We start from the raw sequence: 18,726 nt of genomic DNA, 5'->3' as shown, positions 1-18,726 counted from the left end.
GAGTGTTTATGATTACCACAATAAATTCACACACATTTTGTTTTAATTTAAACACCATGGCATGTTTATAGTGGAACATAGGCTACTACAAGTAAAATATAGGCTACTATGTGGTAGGCTAACATGCCTTGCCACACTAGTCTACAGCTAACTAGGCTGCACTATATAGGCTACTTTAGTAGGCCCTACCCTTCATTTCTTTAGAACCCTTTAGAATGTATGGTGAATGTGTAGAATGTGAATGTGGATGGTTGTTCCTGAGCCTTGATAAAGACAAAGCAACTAAATAAGAAACATCACACATGAAAAAAAAAAAACGTTATTAATGAATTATAAGGAAAGCGTGAGGATGGAGAAGAACACAACTTGTATTTTGTGTGCTTGTGGAGCCCAGTCCTCAACAAAAGGAAAGACTGCCATCTGGTGACCCACTCGTGAAACATTAAAATATACTCAGGTTTAAACTCTCTCTGCTGATATTTTATGTCGTCTGAATGCAGTAAAGAGCTTTAATTATAGTAAGATTTTTATTTCATAATGTTTGTCATTTGTTTTTCAACTTTTCTACAGTTCATGTAACTTTTCTACACGTCATGTAACTTTTCTACACGTCATGTAACTTTTCTACAAGTCATGTAATTTGCTGCCAGGCCAGCTAAGGTAACTATTTTTAACATGACCCACCATCTTGTTCCTTAGAAAGGTCTCTTGTAACAAGCAGGGGACCTTCTTTAGATATGGTTTACCCTTTAGGTAAGTTGTTTAGTAACTGTTAAGGTAACTGCTGTCAGTGGTGTCTGCAACCTTGGTTAGTGTTATAATTTATCAATGTGTGTAGATGTGTTACAGTATTCAGACATTTAAAGAATTAAATACTTTACTTTTTTCAGAAACGGCTGTTTCTCATTGACGCTGCTTTGGATAATAATGGTATGTTCATTTAATTTTCTCATTACTTAAAAATTGGTTAATCAGTGATATTTTGTTTGTAAAATTATATGGCATAATATAGATTTAAATTACAGAATGGGTCAGCATTATATTACTGAGCATTATGATGGAATGGAAACATGCAATGCATTATTATAATTAACTGAGCAAAGAATGAGATGATATAATTTTTAATTCAAGATTGGTATTTTGTGACTTTAAGTTCACATAATTTAGATTTGAGGCTATTTATATATTATTGTACTTATAAAAGTTTACCCAAATCAGATAATCTAAATTTATCTGATAGGTCTTTCTCTTCTGGTAAATGTACCAGAAGTATTGATGACTCATCTTGCACTCATCGGTGTACCTACATTTTTGTCCAATCAAATGCTCTTTAGAATGAGAATGTCCCTCCCTCTAAATTCTGCATAGCACCTGACTCCATCTTGTCACGATTGCGTGACGCAGAATGACAAATGAACTTTTATAAACACAGAATAGACACTACACATCTAATAGCGGTGTAACGGTACATATTCGTCTCGAACCGTCATGGTACGGATGTCACGGTACAGGTGTATTCTGTCAGACGACGAATACAGTCAATCACACGCAATCCACGCTCTAATCCAGAAGGGTGTGCGCGCAGTAATGCAACACTGTTTGCTAACTGTCACAACAGGAAAAAGAGCAGAAGAAGAAAAGTGCATGTGCAAATGACTTGAGTGCTTGAAAACAAGTCCTCTAGATATTGCGGAGGTTTGGGCTTAAGCTTTGAATGTTTAAATATAGTTAAAGTGGAGAAAACTGTAACACTCCTAATGCAAAGGTTAAATTTTTATTATTTTATTTATTTTGTACTTTTATGACACAAGATGCTTGTCAGTTTTGTTGCTGATCGTGACCTTTTGTTTTTATCCGCCCTGCACAAAATATGACCTATGCAAGAGATCATTCTGTTTACTGCTTAGTGCTTAATATACTGTACCAACAACCTCAGGGGTCTACATTTTCTAAATGTAAATTACAGTTTGTTCAAAATAAAATAAAATAAACCTAGCATTGTGGATTTGTTCCTTTGTCCAGTAACACAGGGTCCAATTCTCACTATTAACTAGTTGCTTATTACCTTGCATATTACTAGGAAATTTGCTCAAATGAATGCCTTATTCTGCATGACCATATTCTACATCCCTTAATACTACCCAATATCTAAACTGAACAACTACCTTTCTAACTAATAAGCAGTAATTATGGGTTTATTGAGGCAAAAGTCATAGTTAGTAGTTAGTTAATAGTGAGACTTGGACCCTAAACGAAAGTTTAGAGTCCAAAATCATATCGAACCGTGACCCCAAAACCGAGGTACGTACTGAACCGTGACTTCTGTGTGCTGTTACTCCCCTAACATCTAACATAAACTTTAATGCAGAACATAGAACTAAAAAAACTGAAGGCTTAAATGCACTGAGGGAATCAAAGAAACAAGGGACAAGTGTGCGAACTTAGAGACAGTGACAATGAAAACCATGATCTATAAAATAAATGAACATGACTATGAAACTATGAAACTATCAAGAAATGATAAAGAAACTAAACTTGACCGTGACACAACTATCAATAAATAATAATAAATAAAAAAATCACAATCCTGTTTTGGAAATACATAGAATAAATACTGTGCTTGTCCAAACACTGTGAGTTGTTTTGTTGTGCTTGTCTATTGTGTTTTTCCACAGAGCCACTATAGGAGATCTGGTCCAAGGTTGCACAGGCATTGTGAGTCCTGTTACAGCCGCCACTGCAAAGCCTCCATAGAGGTCTCCGTGTCTTGCATGGTCATCAACTGCCGCTTGCTCTGTGGGGCCTCCTTCCACATATGTAAAGAGGAGGAACACTCTCTGCTGTGTCCCAATGAGAAGGTACCCTGCATTAACGCTCACTATGGCTGCCCTTCCACCATGCATCGCTCTCAGCTGGCCAAACACCTTGAGGTGTGTCCTGCGAGCGTCGTCTGCTGCTCGATGGAGTGGAACCGCTGGCCTGTGGAGAACCCAGATGCCCCCTTGTGTACAAACCTTCTTAAAGAGCTTAACGAGCAGGAATCACTGGACCTTTCCATGGCACTGAGAGACCAGAAACATCTATGTGCCAGGTTGAAAATGAGGAACTGCTTTCCTGAGTTGATGGAGAAACAAGAAGAGGAACCAGCTCCAATGGAAGAGGAAGCAGTAGGGAGAGAGTATGTGTGTAATGGGATTCATGTCAACGGACATGGAGGTTCAGTTTTAGTAAATGAACCATCAAAATCTTGTGAGAAATCTCTAAATGAAGATGTGGTCCTAAATGGCACCATTGACAAGGAGAAGTACAATCTGTTTGAAAAGATGTTTAGCAAGGAAATGGGAGGTTGCAAGGAGGCAGAGGCGTTGAAAACAGAAGATAAGAAAGGAAAAAATATGCCTTCAAAAGGTCCTTCTTTAACAAACCCACAAGGAGCTTCTGTAGAGCCTGAGAAAGAGAAAGCCGATGTATCCCATATTGATATCTCCAAAACTGGATTTGCACCTTGGCAGGATGGCGTCCTGGAGAGACTCGGGCAGGAGGTGAAACCCAGAGAATTCAACATGTACATAGTGCATCACGGGCGCATGCTGATCTCCTTCGGTCAGATGGATGCTTGCACGCCCAGAGAGAGAGATTTTGTTTATGGCAGCCTGGAGCCAATACCAGTCCAAACTCTACATTCAAACTACAAGGTTCCCAGTAGTTACAAACAAAAAAGAATTCAGCAAAAAGAATTATGTTCAAGACCATTGACTGAGCATAAAGGTGTTGGCACGTCTGACCTTGATGTATCTAAAAGCAATGGCCAGGATATGGATGAGATGTTTGCAACCCTACTCTGTTATGCAGAGGATGAGATACGGGGCCACAAAATTAGCGAAACTGTGGCGACAGATGGACTTTATGTTGATATTGCAACACAGACATATAATTTTGCCACAGCTCCCTTTAAATACAATGCAACTCTATCTGAAATTACAGAAGGCAGAGATTTGAAACTTCACGTTGAGCTTGATACAGAAACAGTTACCCTCAGACACAACAAATCCACCTCGGCTTTCACGTTCCTGTGTGGCCATTTCTTCCGGCGGGATGAGTTTGCCTCACACTTTAAGAACGTACATTCGGATATACAATCCTGTCTGAGTGGCTGGTTTGAGCAGAGATGCCCTTTGGCCTACCTTGGTTGCACCTTCAGTCAGAGAAGGTTACAGCCCAACACACACAGGGCCAAAGTCTCTTATAACCAAGACCTCAGTATTTTTACCCTCACACCTGAGACTCCTGCCTCTCTTATGAACGATTTGCAGGGTGTTGCACTAAAGGCACGTGCCAAATATGAAGGTCTCAGTAGCCTTCCCTTTGAGGTGCTTCACCACATCGCTGGTTACCTGGATAGTTTCACCTTGTCCCAGCTAGCCTTGGTCTCACGATTGTTCAGGGATATATGTGCCACGCTTCTGCAGGAGAGAGGAATGGTGGCCTTTAAGTGGCGTAAGAAGTCATACTCTCATGGAGGAGCCCGCTGGAAACCTACCATAGTAAGGCTTTTTTTAATAAATATTATTAAAATGTTTGTTTTCAAAACATTTCTATAGCAATGAATTAAACTTTCGATAATAAGCGATTTGTTTAGTAGACCTAAAGTAAAAAAAAATAATAAAAAAAAAAAACATCTGAAGGGATTCTAACAATTCAAAATCGGCATAAAATGAAGGTAGGACTGATAAAATTGGTATTAAAATCGGAAACTAAATAAAATTTAGGCCAATCAAAAATATTGCATGACTTCGACATTTTCTTTTGACAAGTTTTAATCAGTTTCAACTTTTAATCAGTTTCAAGTTCAAGGTAAAGATCTCTTATTGATTTTAACTATAATATATCCATCATATTTATCTATCTCTCTTTCTTAGGTCTGGGAGTTCAGTACTCTTTTTAGCAAAGTGGATAACTGGTGCATCAGCAACACTCCATCAATGGCTGAGCACCTGAAACACTGTCCATTCTACCAAACTGAACTGAAAACTGAGCCCTTTGCCCTGGCCATGTTTAACAACAAAAGAAAGGAGAGACACGGTTTGGTTTCTTTGTTTATGGCACGCAAATGATACTGTAACTGTAACTTTTATTTAAAATTTTATTAAAAATTTTTTAAGATGCTAACAGTGCGGTTTGAATGCCCACTAGTGAACATTATTGTATTTATCATTTTCTTATTCATTTAATTTTATTTACAAATTATATCATGAGTGTAAACATTTATTTAAAAATTAACATTAATTTGAGGATGTTTGAGTATTTGTTACATTTTTGCTTTAATGACAGCAGAACTCAAGCTGCATGAACTCCATAAGTTTGTGTAAACAAGATATTTGCTTATTTGATTAGTGGCCTAGAAATACTGCAGAATCATGTTACTTTTTGGTTGTTTATTAATTATTTTTATTTCTAGGTTTAAATCAAATTTTGGATTCCAGAATTTCAGGTCTGAAATGTAGTTTTTATGTGTTTGATATCTTACTGAATGTAGCCTTTTATTCTCTCTGTAAAACTTAAAGTAGACAATAAAACATCAAATCACTGACAGTAATGCAGCATGTGATTATTGTCTTATGACTTAATTGTCATAGATTTCCATATCTCTTGTCATGTTTACGTTTAATATTTTTAGTTCTAAACATGATGGGGACACTAAACCCATAGACTATCTCTTTTTGCACACAACATATGCACAATAATTGCATAATTAGAAAAGCACCGTTGTACAAATAGATCTTACAAACAAATGCTAATCTAATAAATAACCTACTGAAACTATTTAAAAACCTGGTCTGTGCATTCATTTATTATTACATTGAAACGGCCAGAAGCAGAAAATCTGAAGAGATCTGAAGGGGTCATGAATTGAGAAAAAAAAATTTCTTGAGCTTTTGACATATAAGAGGTCATCATACTATAAAGAATATCCTGTAAGTTTCAGAACTGAAAGCTTTCTTGTTAGTCCAAAAACAGCTTTTATTGAAACCAAGGTCTGAAAAGGACTCGTTGTGGAATGTGCCGATTTATGACGTCATAGATGTTTAAAAGACCCCCTCTGCATAAGAAGATTAACGCCTACTTCATCATTGCAACTTTAGACCCGCCCACTGGCGTGTTAGTGCGATGACGAGGAGAGAAGAGCAATACAGGATCACTTGACTGAAAATAACATTACCTTCCAAAGGAACCTAATGCTAGGAATGTGGTTATTTATTTTTAACAATGTGAATGTCTCAGTTGAGCATTATTTATTTGTATTAGGTACATTTAACTGTGGATTCTTTGGTAAATCAGTCGCAATTTCGGCACAGGCTTTGCAAACTGACTTTTATGATATGGACTCGACAGTAATGCCACAAGATGTAAGTAACCGTGTTAATTCAAATGCTTGATCTATGACCAGTGATTAATGATTCATGTCAGATGTTCTTTGTCTCTAAATCGTTTATTGCTGTTTATGTAACAGTAAATCTATCCAGTGACTAAAACAGTCAAATTCACATTGTTTCTCTTAGCAGGATGAAAATAATCTGTTATTTAAACTGTGATAAAATTATCTATAGAAAATGATCAAAGAAAGATCATCCCTTTACAATCGCTGGAGGTGTCAATCACAGTGTAAGCTTATCCGTGACTTGAGTTCTGGAATCTCACTAAAACTCCCATTATAATCAAAAAATCTCTTATTTACATTGTGATTGCACTATTAGTTATGATGAAAGCATTCTCGAAAGAGCAGATATTGAGTTGCAATGACTGCAATGACAAATCACTGCATTATTCAGAGCATTTATATGTTCTGTGTGAACTAGGCGCTGAGCTTGGATGCCTTGAAAACACCGGGTACCTTAGAGCGGCCAAGTTTGCAGAACATGTAACTTGATCTTGTATGCCACAGAACAAGTCACACTGCCAAGCATAAGTGTCTATTTTTAACTAATGGGCAGACACAGATATAGGCTCTCTCAAACTATAAGTGAATAAGCTGAACACCACTGTGGAGCTCACAGTAAAACACTATGGTAGGTCAACTTTTGTTTGGCTTTTTAGTGTCTACCAAATACAAGATGTAAGCACAGCAATCTAAATATGTCTGTTGTTTCTGCAAGAAGCATTTAAGGTTTTAGCATTAGCTTGAGTTAATGATGGGCTATTTCTGAAATACAGTTTTAACCTCACAGAGGTGGAATATGCAAAGAATTAATACATTTACAATGTGTAGTTATTTTGCAACTGCAGTATACGTATTCCAAGACCATAATGATGTTCTTCAGGATCTGAGATTTATTTACATTCACTTACAGTTATGGTAAAACACTTTCCAAACAGTATATCCAGTTTAAAACATTGTAAAAACACCAGTATCTTGCATTTCTTCACAGGGTAGACAAAAGACCCAAACATCCAAGCTTCATCGCCACTGTGAGAGCTGCCACAGCCGCCGCTGCAAGACGGCAATTGAGATTTCTGTGTCGTGCGCAATCATCAGCTGTCGTTTACTGTGCGGTGCCGTGTTTCACCTGTGCAAGGAAGAAGAACACATGCTTTTGTGCCCAAATGAGAGGGTGCCTTGTCTCAACGTTGAATATGGCTGCCCATTCACCATGTGCCGCTCAAACCTAGCTAAGCACTTGATGGTGTGTCCTGCTAGTGTTGTCTCCTGCTCCATGGAGTGGAACCGATGGCCCATCGAAGAGTCTGAGACCCCTGAGTTCTATGAGAATGTTTTGAAGGAGAACTACGCTCAGGAACCTCTGGATCTCTCGATGGCTCTAAGGGACCAGCAGCACCTCTTTCATTCTCTAAAAATGAAGATTATCTTTCCTGAACTCATTGAAAAGTTGGCTGTGGAGCCTTCAGTTGCAGTGCCAGAGGGGGCTGTGGGAGGGGTACCAATCTCGAATAGAGTCGAGGATGAGTTTGTGTCTTCAAGCACGGAAACTGAAGAAGGAGATCTGACTCAGGAGGAACGAGAAAAACTGGCGAGGAATCCTAATGTGTCGAATCTCGAAAGCTATAATATTTGGGAAAGAATGTTCAGTATGGAAATGAGCGGCTGCAAGCAAACGATAAAAGCTTTGGGGAAAATTCCTGAAACATCTCGCGGTAATGAAATAAAGCCACAAGCAAACCCAAGCAGGTTAGAAGTCTTACGGGAAGAACAGGAAATGCAGATCGACAGTCAAGATGCAGCTACTGACATCCCTCAGTACAATGCATATGAAATGGATGAGCAAAAATTCCTCATCGCCACATCTCTGTTTGCATGTGACACAAGACCCAAAAAGAAACTCATTTACGAACATTTGGAGCCCATGAAGATTAAAACAGTCCGCACTTTCAAAGTCCCAACCAGCTTCAAAGCCAAACACAGTCGCATTCGAAACCCCACGCATAACAAGAAGGTGAACACGAGCGTAGACACATATGACCTAGGTGTTGGAATCGATGACATGCCAAAATGGGATGAAGTTCAAGCTACTCTATTGTGTTCTTTAGAGAGGGAACTACGGGGGCATCTCATAGCTGAATCAGTGTCCACAGACGCCCTTCTTCTGGACGTCGGAACTCAGACGTATGATTTCTACTCGGCGCCTTTCAAAGCAGAGACCTCACTGTATGACCTCACTGCTGACCGGGCTTTGAAACTTCATGTCCACATTCAGGCTGAAAGTGTCACCAGGAGACACAACAAATCCAGCTCTGCGTTTACGTACCTGTGCAACCACCTGTTCAGACGGGATGAGTTTCCTTCACACTACAAGAATGTTCACTCTGACATCCAGAGTTGCGTCAGTGGATGGTTTGAACAGCGATGCCCTCTCGCCTACCTCGGCTGCACTTTTATTCAGAGAAGGTTTCAGCCAAGCTCTCACAGAGCGACGGTCTTCTATGACAAAGAGCTTAGCACCTTCTGTCTCCGACCAGAGGTTTCAGACACACTGTATGAAGGTGTAAAAACAGTGACAGTGGAAAGAAAGCGTGCACGCAATACAGATTCTCTGAGCAGGCTACCTTTTGAGGTCCTGGTCCACGTTGCTGGATTTCTTGACAGCTTCACCCTGTCCCAGCTGGCTCTGGTCTCTCGTCTCATGAGGGAGGTGTGCAGCACCTTGCTTCATGAGAGAGGGATGGTCTCACTGAAGTGGGAGAAGAAGGTCTACTCTCATGGTGGATGGTGCTGGAGAACCAAAAAGAGGGTGAGTTTCTACAGCAATTCAAATTCTGAATAAATTCTGGCGTAAGTCGCAATGAAACATTTGTGGAATAACGCAATTGAAAAAAAAAAGAATTTTACCGTTTTATCTCGAGTCTCATCTTTTAAATAATGTTACTTGTATTATGAAATTCAAACAATAATTGTTTTGATGCTCAGCACAGAGCACAGTGAACTGATAATTGCTTCCCCTAGTAGTACAAACAAACAAAAAACATGAATAGATATGAGAAGGTATGCTATGGTAAAAGATACAGTTCAATTTATTGTAAATGTAACATCTTTCATGTCAGTATGACATGTCAGTATGACACTGGCATGACAGTCATGCCAGTGTTTCAGTGTTTGGTATATATATTCAGTGCATAATTCTTAAAATGTGTTTCAATTGTCAAAACAACTCAGAATGATGCAGCTGTTCACTTAGTTTGTGTATGTGCATGTACATTTTAAACAATTATCTGACTTAATATTAAACTAATTGATTTTCAAAACGTCATCAGGTTTGGCAGTTTAGTAACCTGTTCTCCACTGTGGACAGCTGGAGCTTCGATAAACTGCCTCCAATTTCTGAACATCTAAAAGTTTGTCCATACTACCAGAGGGAGAGTAAGACAGCACCTGTTCCTTTAACCGGTGTTCATGAGTGCCATGAGAAGGAAGCAAACAGGAATCATAGTCTAGTCTCCATGTTGATCAAAAACAAGTAGAATCTATATTATAACAGACAATTAATTAAATGTTGTTTTATGTGACTTATATATGAAGTCATGCATCTATGCTGAATTTCTGTGCACTTTGTGCTATTCTGTTTGCAGTTTTATTTAGGCATATGTGCAATAATGAATAAAAAATAACCCCAATCTTTCAGCTTTGTTATGGAATGCTTTTTTACTGTTATTCTGGCTTACTTGTGTAAAGTATATACTGTATTCTGTCCTTTCACCCAAAACTGAAAATTCTGCCTTCATTTCTGTCACGGGGAGATGTGGAGATAAACCCAAACGCAGACAGTATAAAATAAGACACGGTTTAATGACAAAAACAGGAAAACAAAACCCACGAGGGGGCAAAACAGATGGAACACAGAATACCAGACTGACTAGACTAAACTGGGAAACAAATGAACAAGAAAACAAACAAGACTTCAAGAGATGCTGACAATGACTAGATGTACACAGGGTACTCACGATCAACGTATAACAATGAACCGACACAAGACAGCAAACACAAGGGGATTAAATAGGAAGACAAATCAAACATAACAGGTGACACGGGTGAAACACTAATGACAGAATCAGGATAACAAGGGGGCGGGGTAACGAGACAACACAAGCACATGACCAAAACACAAGGCCATGTGCTTGCACACAGAACATGGGTCTGTCATGATCCTGCCAAAATACTAGAAATCACAGACCTGATGGCAGAATCATGACAGTACCCCCTCCTTAAAGAGCGGCTACCAGACGCTCCCCAAGGAGACATTAAACGCGGGACAAGACTGACAGAGACATAGACCAGACCCAACAAAACATGACAAATAATAACAGGGGCATACAAGCGTGAACAATGACCGGGTTGGGGTGAAACATCAGAAAAAATAAACAAGGAAGGGGAGGCGGAGGGACAACAGAGTCTTTGAGCGAGAATCCAGGGTGGGTGGGCGGGACGGTGATCTTGGAACTACAGGGTGTGGGCTTAGGACGGGGGACCCGAATGGACTTGGGTGGAGTGGTGTGAGTAGACGGAGAAACAGTCCTAGGTTGAACCATGACGGGGGAAACAAACGGGAGTCCGGGGGCAGTAGAGACAGGGACACACGAGGAGACAGTCCGGGGACTTCTGACGGGGAACGTGGTTGGTGATGGGACAGGACTGGGTGCCGCGCTCACGGCGACGGGCTCTGGGACAGGACTGGGTGCCGCGCTCACGGCGACGGGCTCTGGGACAGGACTGGGTGCCGCGCTCACGGCGACGGGCTCTGGGACAGGACTGGGTGCCGCGCTCACGGCGACGGGCTCTGGGACAGGACTGGGTGCCGCGCTCACGGCGCTTGCCGTAGCGGGCTCTGGGACAGCGCTTGCCGTAGCGGGCTCTGGGACAGCGCTTGCCGTAGCGGGCTCTGGGACAGCGCTTGCCGTAGCGGGCTCTGGGACAGCGCTTGCCGTAGCGGGCTCTGGGACAGCGCCTGCCGTAGCGGGCTCTGGGACAGCGCCTGCCGTAGCGGGCTCTGGGACAGCGCCTGCCGTAGCGGGCTCTGGGACAGCGCCTGCCGTAGCGGGCTCTGGGACAGCGCCTGCCGTAGCGGGCTCTGGGACAGCGCCTGCCGTAGCGGGCTCTGGGACAGCGCCTGCCGTAGCGGGCTCTGGGACAGCGCCTGCCGTAGCGGGCTCTGGGACAGCGCCTGCCGTAGCGGGCTCTGGGACAGCGCCTGCCGTAGCGGGCTCTGGGACAGCGCCTGCCGTAGCGGGCTCTGGGACAGCGCCTGCCGTAGCGGGCTCTGGGACAGCAGCGGGCTCTGGGACAGCGCCTGCCGTAGCGGGCTCTGGGACAGCGCCTGCCGTAGCGGGCTCTGGAACAGCGCCTGCCGTAGCGGGCTCTGGAACAGCGCCTGCCGTAGCGGGCTCTGGAACAGCGCCTGCCGTAGCGGGCTCTTGAACAGCGCCTGCCGTAGCGGGCTCTGGAACAGCGCCTGCCGTAGCGGGCTCTGGAACAGCGCCTGCCGTAGCGGGCTCTGGAACAGCGCCTGCCGTAGCGGGCTCTGGAACAGCGCCTGCCGTAGCGGGCTCTGGAACAGCGCTTGCCGTAGCGGGCTCTGGAACAGCGCTTGCCGTAGCGGGCTCTGGAACAGCGCTTGCCGTAGCGGGCTCTGGAACAGCGCTTGCCGTAGCGGGCTCTGGAACAGCGCTTGCCGTAGCGGGCTCTGGAACAGCGCTTGCCGTAGCGGGCTCTGGAACAGCGCTTGCCGTAGCGGGCTCTGGAACAGCGCCTGCCGTAGCGGGCTCTGGAACAGCGCCTGCCGTAGCGGGCTCTGGAACAGCGCCTGCCGTAGCGGGCTCTGGAACAGCGCCTGCCGTAGCGGGCTCTGGAACAGCGCCTGCCGTAGCGGGCTCTGGAACAGCGCTTGCCGTAGCGGGCTCTGGAACAGCGCTTGCCGTAGCGGGCTCTAGAACAGCTCTTGCCGTAGCGGGCTCTGGAACAGCGCTTGCCGTAGCGGGCTCTGGAACAGCGCTTGCCGTAGCGGGCTCTGGAACAGCGCTTGCCGTAGCGGGCTCTGGAACAGCGCTTGCCGTAGCGGGCTCTGGAACAGCGCTTGCCGTAGCGGGCTCTGGAACAGCGCTTGCCGTAGCGGGCTCTGGAACGGGCACTCGGTTCAGCTCCGAAACACCGAACACCGGCCTCTCTAAGATCCGAGCCAGACGCTCCAGATAGTCCCAGCTCAGGAAGGCAGACGGGGCGTGAACAGTCTCTAGCTGGACAGACGGGGCGTGAACAGTCTCTAGCTGGACAGACGGGACGTGAACTGGCTCTGGCTGGGCAGACGCAGGTCTCCTCCTCTTCTTCCTCCTGATTCGCGGAGCCGATGATGCCTCGGGAGTCGAACTGGGACGAGTCTGTTCTCCAAGCCTCACGAACCCTAACCTCAGATCCTCCGGGATCACCGGCAGACAGGCAGGAGGTGACGACACCATGGGACCCTGTGACTCCCGACGAACCAAGCAGTCCACCATGTCCCGGAACGGGCGGTGGGCCAGCCTCTCCCGTTCCGCCAGAGGTGGAGGAACTTTGAGACCCGCGATGAGGTAACGGTTAACCAGGCTCTCCGGTAAAAAAATTCTCTTTGCCTCCACGGCCTGAGCATATCCTCTCAGGGACCTCTCTCCCTGGGGAGGGAAAGGAAGCTTGCCCAACTTGCTGTCGTTGATAGCTGACTGCCACCATAGTTCCTGGTCAGCTGATTGTTGTTGTTGTGGGGATGACATACTGTCCGCTGGGTTCAGAATGGGTCGGTTCATTCTGTCACGGGGAGATGTGGAGATAAACCCAAACGCAGACAGTATAAAATAAGACACGGTTTAATGACAAAAACAGGAAAACAAAACCCACGAGGGGGCAAAACAGATGGAACACAGAATACCAGACTGACTAGACTAAACTGGGAAACAAATGAACAAGAAAACAAACAAGACTTCAAGAGATGCTGACAATGACTAGATGTACACAGGGTACTCACGATCAACGTATAACAATGAACCGACACAAGACAGCAAACACAAGGGGATTAAATAGGAAGACAAATCAAACATAACAGGTGACACGGGTGAAACACTAATGACAGAATCAGGATAACAAGGGGGCGGGGTAACGAGACGAGACAACACAAGCACATGACCAAAACACAAGGCCATGTGCTTGCACACAGAACATGGGTCTGTCATGATCCTGCCAAAATACTAGAACTCACAGACCTGATGGCAGAATCATGACAATTTCTTCCAAACCTCTATGCCTTTCTTTCTTCTGCAGAACAAAAAAGAAGACATTTTGAAGAACAAACTGTTTTGGTTACCATGCCTCCAATGTTGGTCAAAAAACAAAAAACAAAATACACTGAAACATTTCTCAATATATCTTCTTTTTTTGTTCCACAAAAGAAAGAATGTCACACCAGTTTGAGATTTAGTTTTCTTTCAAATATCCTAATAGTGAATTTATGGTAAGGAAAACTTTGGGTTTAAATAAAAATTTAATTGTTTATTGTTTGGTAATTTGATAATTGTTGACAGGTGTAGATCGAAGTCGTGTTACAATTTCAGGAACAGCCAAAACAATAGCCTACTTATGTTTTATATTTTATGTAGTTATTTTGGTTTTGCTTATTTTGTTAATGTTTCTTTTTTCAGTGAAGGGGCGAACATTTTCTTAAATAAAATTATTTAAAATATTAATTAAATTGCAGGTTGTTTTGCAGCTGCATGAGGATTTTTTAAAATGTTTTTTTAATGATTTTACATAATTTATGATGACAATAAATGTCTGACCTTTTTGTTTTGAGAATAGGAAACAGACTGATGGAGAATGGGGAAGAAACAAATGCATGTGTTGACAAATTCAAGAGTTTTTTTTCATATAGTTAAAATTTTGGAGAAATGAAACCATTACCTTTTTTTCTCAGCTTCAATCCTTTTTTTTCATTTTACTGCCTACAATCAGGAAAAGAAGTGTAAAATTTACAGCGAGACACTGGTAATGCAGACCTGTCTAACGACTTTATAATCCTAATTATATTGTTTTATATTGGCTTTTAGTTATTTATTTTATAGTACACAACCTCAAAATGCCTGTGAAGTTGTTATCCTCATTTGTTATTAATCCTAGATGTTTTAGGATGCAGCTTTTGGCTTTGTTTGCTTTCCTTTGGATGGGAGTGCTGCTTCCCTCTGCTTTCTGTCAGACTGACTGTGTGACGCATGGTAGAAATGGTGTGAGTGGAGTCCTCGGCCGGGACGGCTTGCCAGGAGCAAAGGGAGAGAAAGGAGAACCAGGTAAGAAAGTAAAGTATATGCTTGCATGTTCATAGATAGTTGAAAACGACCAGTTAAAAATAGCATCCTTTACACTTGTTTAGTACAAAGGAAATGAAATGATAGTTTATGAATGTTCTCTCAGCATTGCAGGATGAGCTGAACAGTGTCACCATAGAGGCGCTCAAAGGACAGATGGGCAGCAGAGGCCCCCCAGGAGAACCTGGTCCAAAGGGTCTCATTGGTGAACGGGGTCCGATGGGTTTCCCTGGTCCTGAGGGTCCTAAAGGATCCAGCGGAGGCCGTGGTGCCATGATCGTCCATCAGAAGCCAGCTTTCTCTGTTCTGCGAAATTCAAAAGATCTTGCTTCATATGGTCAACCTGTGACCTTTGATAGTCAACTTAGCAATGTCGCTAATCATTTCAACCTTAAAACTGGCTATTTCACTTGCAAGGACCCAGGGGTGTATTACTTTGTGTTTCACGCATCGTCTGAAGGACGCTTATGTCTCAGACTTAAGAGTGACAGTGCATCTCCAGTCAGCCTAAATTTCTGCGACTTTAACCCACGATCACTATCTCTTGTTGTGTCAGGTGGAGCCGTTCTCAAACTATCTGCAAATAATAGAGTATGGATTGAGCCTTTCACAGATGTTGCTGGTAGCAAAATGCCCAAAAGCATGTCTGTAGTGTTCAATGGATTTTTAATCTACAGCACAGAGTAGACTTATTAGCGTATATTGTCATAACTCATTGCAAAGGATATTGACTGATCGTAGTGTATTACTGAAGTGATGTAAGCAACTTAAAAACATAAATGAAACCATCTTATCTGCTTTTTTGTACGCTGTATTACAATCTTGTATTCATGTGTTTTGTTTTAAAAATGCTTTGTTGTCTTTGATAAATGTCTCACATGAACAAATTTTAAATAAAAGCAAAATAACATGACTATAGAAAATTATTCCCTTTCACTATATTTTGATTCTAAATTATGACATCTATTAACAACGAAATGTGTATCTAATGAAAATAAAAGTTGTCTGATGTAAAGAAAAAATCATATTTGCAGCTATGTGTTGGGAAAAATATATGAATAAGGTTTTGTTTGAAGGCTACAGTTTTGTGAAAGGTCCTTGGATGGGTGCACGTGCAGTGCAAAAGAGGAACTGTGATTGTCATTTCAGTGGCTTCTTCTTATATATTTGCTATAAGATGATAGAGCTCAGTCTTTCAAGACGTTCGAGGTTTAAGGCGCCACAGTAAACATGTTTGGTGATCACATCATTTTTGGAACACTTTTAGCGGGTTCTCTCTGCCTCCATCTGGTCTCTACGGACACTTGTCCTGCTGGAGCGATGCCTGGTTTGCCAGGGATTCCTGGATTTCCTGGACGTGATGGAAGAGATGGAGGGAATGGAGAGAGAGGAGATACTGGTAAGATTGACTCTTCTGGGGGTTTTTTGTTTTATTTTTGTTTTTTAATGTGAAATAAGGCTAATTCTTACCTAAACAGTTTCAAAATATTTGATATGAGATTAATTAAGAAAGTGTTGAATGTGTTTACATGTAAGTTTTGTCTATAGAGAGCAACTATTCCCACATTAACAGTAAAACTGGCGATGACCAACATTGAGGGAATATTTTGGTGTTTGGGTGGACCCAAAAATAAAAACATGTTTATAAAAAGGACTAAATTATATATCCTACTAAGGGTTAAAAATGCCAACAGGTGTCTTTAAGAGATAGGGTATATTGTACCTCTAATATGATGTTAAAACAAACGGTGTGTGTCTTAACAGGGATTCCTCTCAAACCTGACAAAGCCATAAAAAACGGAGAAAAAGGGGAGCCTGGAATCAAAGGAAGGCCTGGAAAAAGAGGTCTCCAAGGGGATTTAGGCATAAGGGGACCACTCGGCCCCCCAGGACAGCCAGGGGACCCAGGCAATTCAGAAGGTTCCAGATCTCCCCTGCAGTCTGCATTCAGTGTGTCCCGTGCCACAAGAACGTTTCCTGAGCCCAATGCTGTGATACGATTCAGTACTATTATCACCAATGTCAATGGCCATTTCAATGTTGAAGAGGGAAAATTTGTATGTAAAATTCCTGGCACTTATTATTTTGTGTTTCATGCATCGACCAAAGAAAAAAGTCTGTGTGTAATCCTAATGCATGATGATAAGAAGCTATGTAGTTTCTGTGATCACATGCAAAAGACCAGCCAGCAGCTGAGCTCTGGTGGACTAGCTGTTTATCTGAAAGAGAATGAGAAAGTCTGGCTGGTGACAAATAGCTATAATGGCCTGTTTGCAGAAGGGAGGAAAGGCGACAGTGTTTTCTCAGGTTTCCTGATTCATGCACACTGATTGATTGTTGCACTGTTTTGGACTATAAAGCTGAACATTAAGACATGTTTGTTAAACACGCTGTATGTTTTACTCATGAGAAAAATGCACACTATTACGTTTTGAAATCTTCTGATCAAATACAATAAAATTATGCTTCAATAAATTGTTTGTCTCAAGTTAATCATACCAAATGTTTGATTGGATTTGACACGCCTAATCCAAGAAGGCTTAGCAAATCCTGACAATATGAATTGTTCACGATTGTTCATAAGTACAATTTTAGCAAACAATTCTAAACATTATTTGAATGACAACAATGCACAGTGTCTGCGTTATGTATGTTAGCTACAGATAATCTATCAAATATATACAGTATATATATATATATATATATTTAGAGTTTTTTTCAATTGTTTACACGCAATTTTGAAAACCGGGTTCTTTTTTTCAAAATGTAATCACAACTATCCAAACACCACACTCAATTGGCATAATTCCTAGATTGTTTGCAAAATGACACACTTCTGTCAAAACATACACACTTCAGTCAAAAGATATACACATATTTGTGAAAAAGCTATTAGTTTTCATTTAACCAACACAGTCCTCAATGATCAGACACTATTGCAACCAGTTTCACACTGCTGTGATAAATAAAAAACACATTTGTAAAAAAACTATTTTTAGGAAATAGCATGTGCTAGATTTTTCGCCAGACATTGTTATGTAAGGGATAATTTAGATGAAAAAAAAATTGTGACAAACAAACAACATTCTTCATGATTAGTTTGAGATATAGGGAGAATGTACACAAATAGGCCTACTATAAACTTACCAAGCACTGCACAACACTGATTTCTGCAGACTCATATTTCAAGTATTTATTTACAGTATTTCTTACCATAATCAGTTACAGTAATCAACCAACAATGAAATCAATGAAAAAAATAAAATCTGTAGACAAATAAAAATTACTGCATGAAGTACATACAGTTTGACTCTGAAGAAAAACTACTGTAAAAGCAACAAGAATACTGTAACTATTCAGTTACAGTATCAACCAGAGATTTGGTTGAACTCTTTGTCCAGCTTCCATCGGTGTCAGTCCATGGTTGATAACATGGTCAATAAGTGTTGCACGGATTTCTTGAGTCAAATTTGGTCCTCGTCTTCTTTGTTCAGGTTCTATCAACTCTACATGTCCTTCTCTACCTCTTCCTCTACATAGGCCTCTTCCTCTATCCCCTTCTTCTCCTCTTCCTCTACCTGGGCCTCCTCCTCTACCTCCTTCTCCTCTTCCTCTACCTCCTTCACCTCTTCCTCTACCTCCTTCACCTCTTCCTCTACCTCCTTCTCCTCTTCCTCTACCTTCTTCTCCTCTTCCTCTACCTCCTTCACCTCTTCCTCTACCTCCTTCACCTCTTCCTCTACCTCCTTCACCTCTTCCTCTACTTCCTTCACCTCTTCCTCTACCTTCTTCTCCTCTTCCTCTACCTCCTTCACCTCTTCCTCTACCTCCTTCACCTCTTCCTCTACCTCCTTCTCCTCTTCCTCTACCTTCTTCTCCTCTTCCTCTACCTCCTTC

At 42.1% G+C, this 18,726-nt stretch overlaps 5 protein-coding genes across 8 annotated transcripts in view; all 5 read left to right on the top strand.

Annotated features, from left to right (window-relative positions):
• Nucleotides 1–18,726, top strand: part of LOC143740943 (uncharacterized) — a 77,268-nt gene that overhangs the window by 38,262 nt on the left and 20,280 nt on the right. The window lies entirely within an intron of this gene.
• On the top strand, nucleotides 431–5,831 carry fbxo40.2 (F-box protein 40, tandem duplicate 2). Of its 3 annotated transcripts, none has more exons than XM_077233102.1 (4): nucleotides 431–660; nucleotides 891–930; nucleotides 2,676–4,544; nucleotides 4,920–5,831. In XM_077233102.1, exons 2-4 carry the CDS (start codon nucleotides 928–930, stop codon nucleotides 5,112–5,114), a joined length of 2,067 nt encoding a protein of 688 aa, XP_077089217.1. In that variant the 5' UTR covers nucleotides 431–660; nucleotides 891–927; the 3' UTR covers nucleotides 5,115–5,831. The 3 variants fall into 3 exon arrangements, with proteins under 3 accessions (XP_077089217.1, XP_077089216.1, XP_077089218.1); XM_077233101.1 differs by lacking the exon at nucleotides 431–660 and adding an exon at nucleotides 692–753; XM_077233103.1 differs by lacking the exon at nucleotides 431–660 and adding an exon at nucleotides 698–808.
• Nucleotides 6,302–10,130, top strand: fbxo40.1 (F-box protein 40, tandem duplicate 1). Of its 2 annotated transcripts, none has more exons than XM_077233104.1 (3): nucleotides 6,302–6,407; nucleotides 7,428–9,245; nucleotides 9,766–10,130. In XM_077233104.1, the coding sequence occupies exons 1-3, from the start codon at nucleotides 6,381–6,383 to the stop codon at nucleotides 9,970–9,972; spliced, it is 2,052 nt and encodes a 683-aa protein (XP_077089219.1). In that variant the 5' UTR covers nucleotides 6,302–6,380; the 3' UTR covers nucleotides 9,973–10,130. The 2 variants fall into 2 exon arrangements, with proteins under 2 accessions (XP_077089219.1, XP_077089220.1); XM_077233105.1 differs by lacking the exon at nucleotides 6,302–6,407 and adding an exon at nucleotides 6,993–7,067.
• On the top strand, nucleotides 14,500–15,752 carry c1qa (complement component 1, q subcomponent, A chain). The gene is made up of 2 exons (XM_077233119.1): nucleotides 14,500–14,811; nucleotides 14,936–15,752. The coding sequence occupies exons 1-2, from the start codon at nucleotides 14,604–14,606 to the stop codon at nucleotides 15,514–15,516; spliced, it is 789 nt and encodes a 262-aa protein (XP_077089234.1). The 5' UTR covers nucleotides 14,500–14,603; the 3' UTR covers nucleotides 15,517–15,752.
• c1qc (complement component 1, q subcomponent, C chain) lies at nucleotides 15,999–17,304 on the top strand. Its single transcript, XM_077233120.1, has 2 exons — nucleotides 15,999–16,228; nucleotides 16,594–17,304. Exons 1-2 carry the CDS (start codon nucleotides 16,060–16,062, stop codon nucleotides 17,157–17,159), a joined length of 735 nt encoding a protein of 244 aa, XP_077089235.1. The 5' UTR covers nucleotides 15,999–16,059; the 3' UTR covers nucleotides 17,160–17,304.

The sequence above is a fragment of the Siphateles boraxobius genome, unplaced genomic scaffold, assembly GCF_051911475.1.
Source record: "Siphateles boraxobius isolate OS27281-9 unplaced genomic scaffold, OSU_SipBor_1 18, whole genome shotgun sequence".
NCBI lineage: Eukaryota > Metazoa > Chordata > Actinopteri > Cypriniformes > Leuciscidae > Siphateles > Siphateles boraxobius.
Note: the sequence above shows the minus strand (reverse complement) of the source record. Positions and strands in the feature narration are given on the sequence as shown.

Coding starts and splice junctions, on each gene's coding strand:
- fbxo40.2 (XM_077233102.1), top strand. Junction 4,545..4,919: donor CCCGCTGGAAACCTACCATA/GTAAGGCTTTTT, acceptor TCTCTTTCTTAG/GTCTGGGAGTTCAGTACTCT.
- fbxo40.1 (XM_077233104.1), top strand. CDS start 6,381: ATGGACTCGACAGTAATGCCACAAGAT. Junction 6,408..7,427: donor CGACAGTAATGCCACAAGAT/GTAAGTAACCGT, acceptor ATTTCTTCACAG/GGTAGACAAAAGACCCAAAC. Junction 9,246..9,765: donor GCTGGAGAACCAAAAAGAGG/GTGAGTTTCTAC, acceptor AAACGTCATCAG/GTTTGGCAGTTTAGTAACCT.
- c1qa (XM_077233119.1), top strand. CDS start 14,604: ATGCCTGTGAAGTTGTTATCCTCATTTGTTATTAATCCTAGATGTTTT. Junction 14,812..14,935: donor GGGAGAGAAAGGAGAACCAG/GTAAGAAAGTAA, acceptor ATGTTCTCTCAG/CATTGCAGGATGAGCTGAAC.
- c1qc (XM_077233120.1), top strand. CDS start 16,060: ATGTTTGGTGATCACATCATTTTTGGAACACTTTTAGCGGGTTCTCTC. Junction 16,229..16,593: donor TGGAGAGAGAGGAGATACTG/GTAAGATTGACT, acceptor GTGTCTTAACAG/GGATTCCTCTCAAACCTGAC.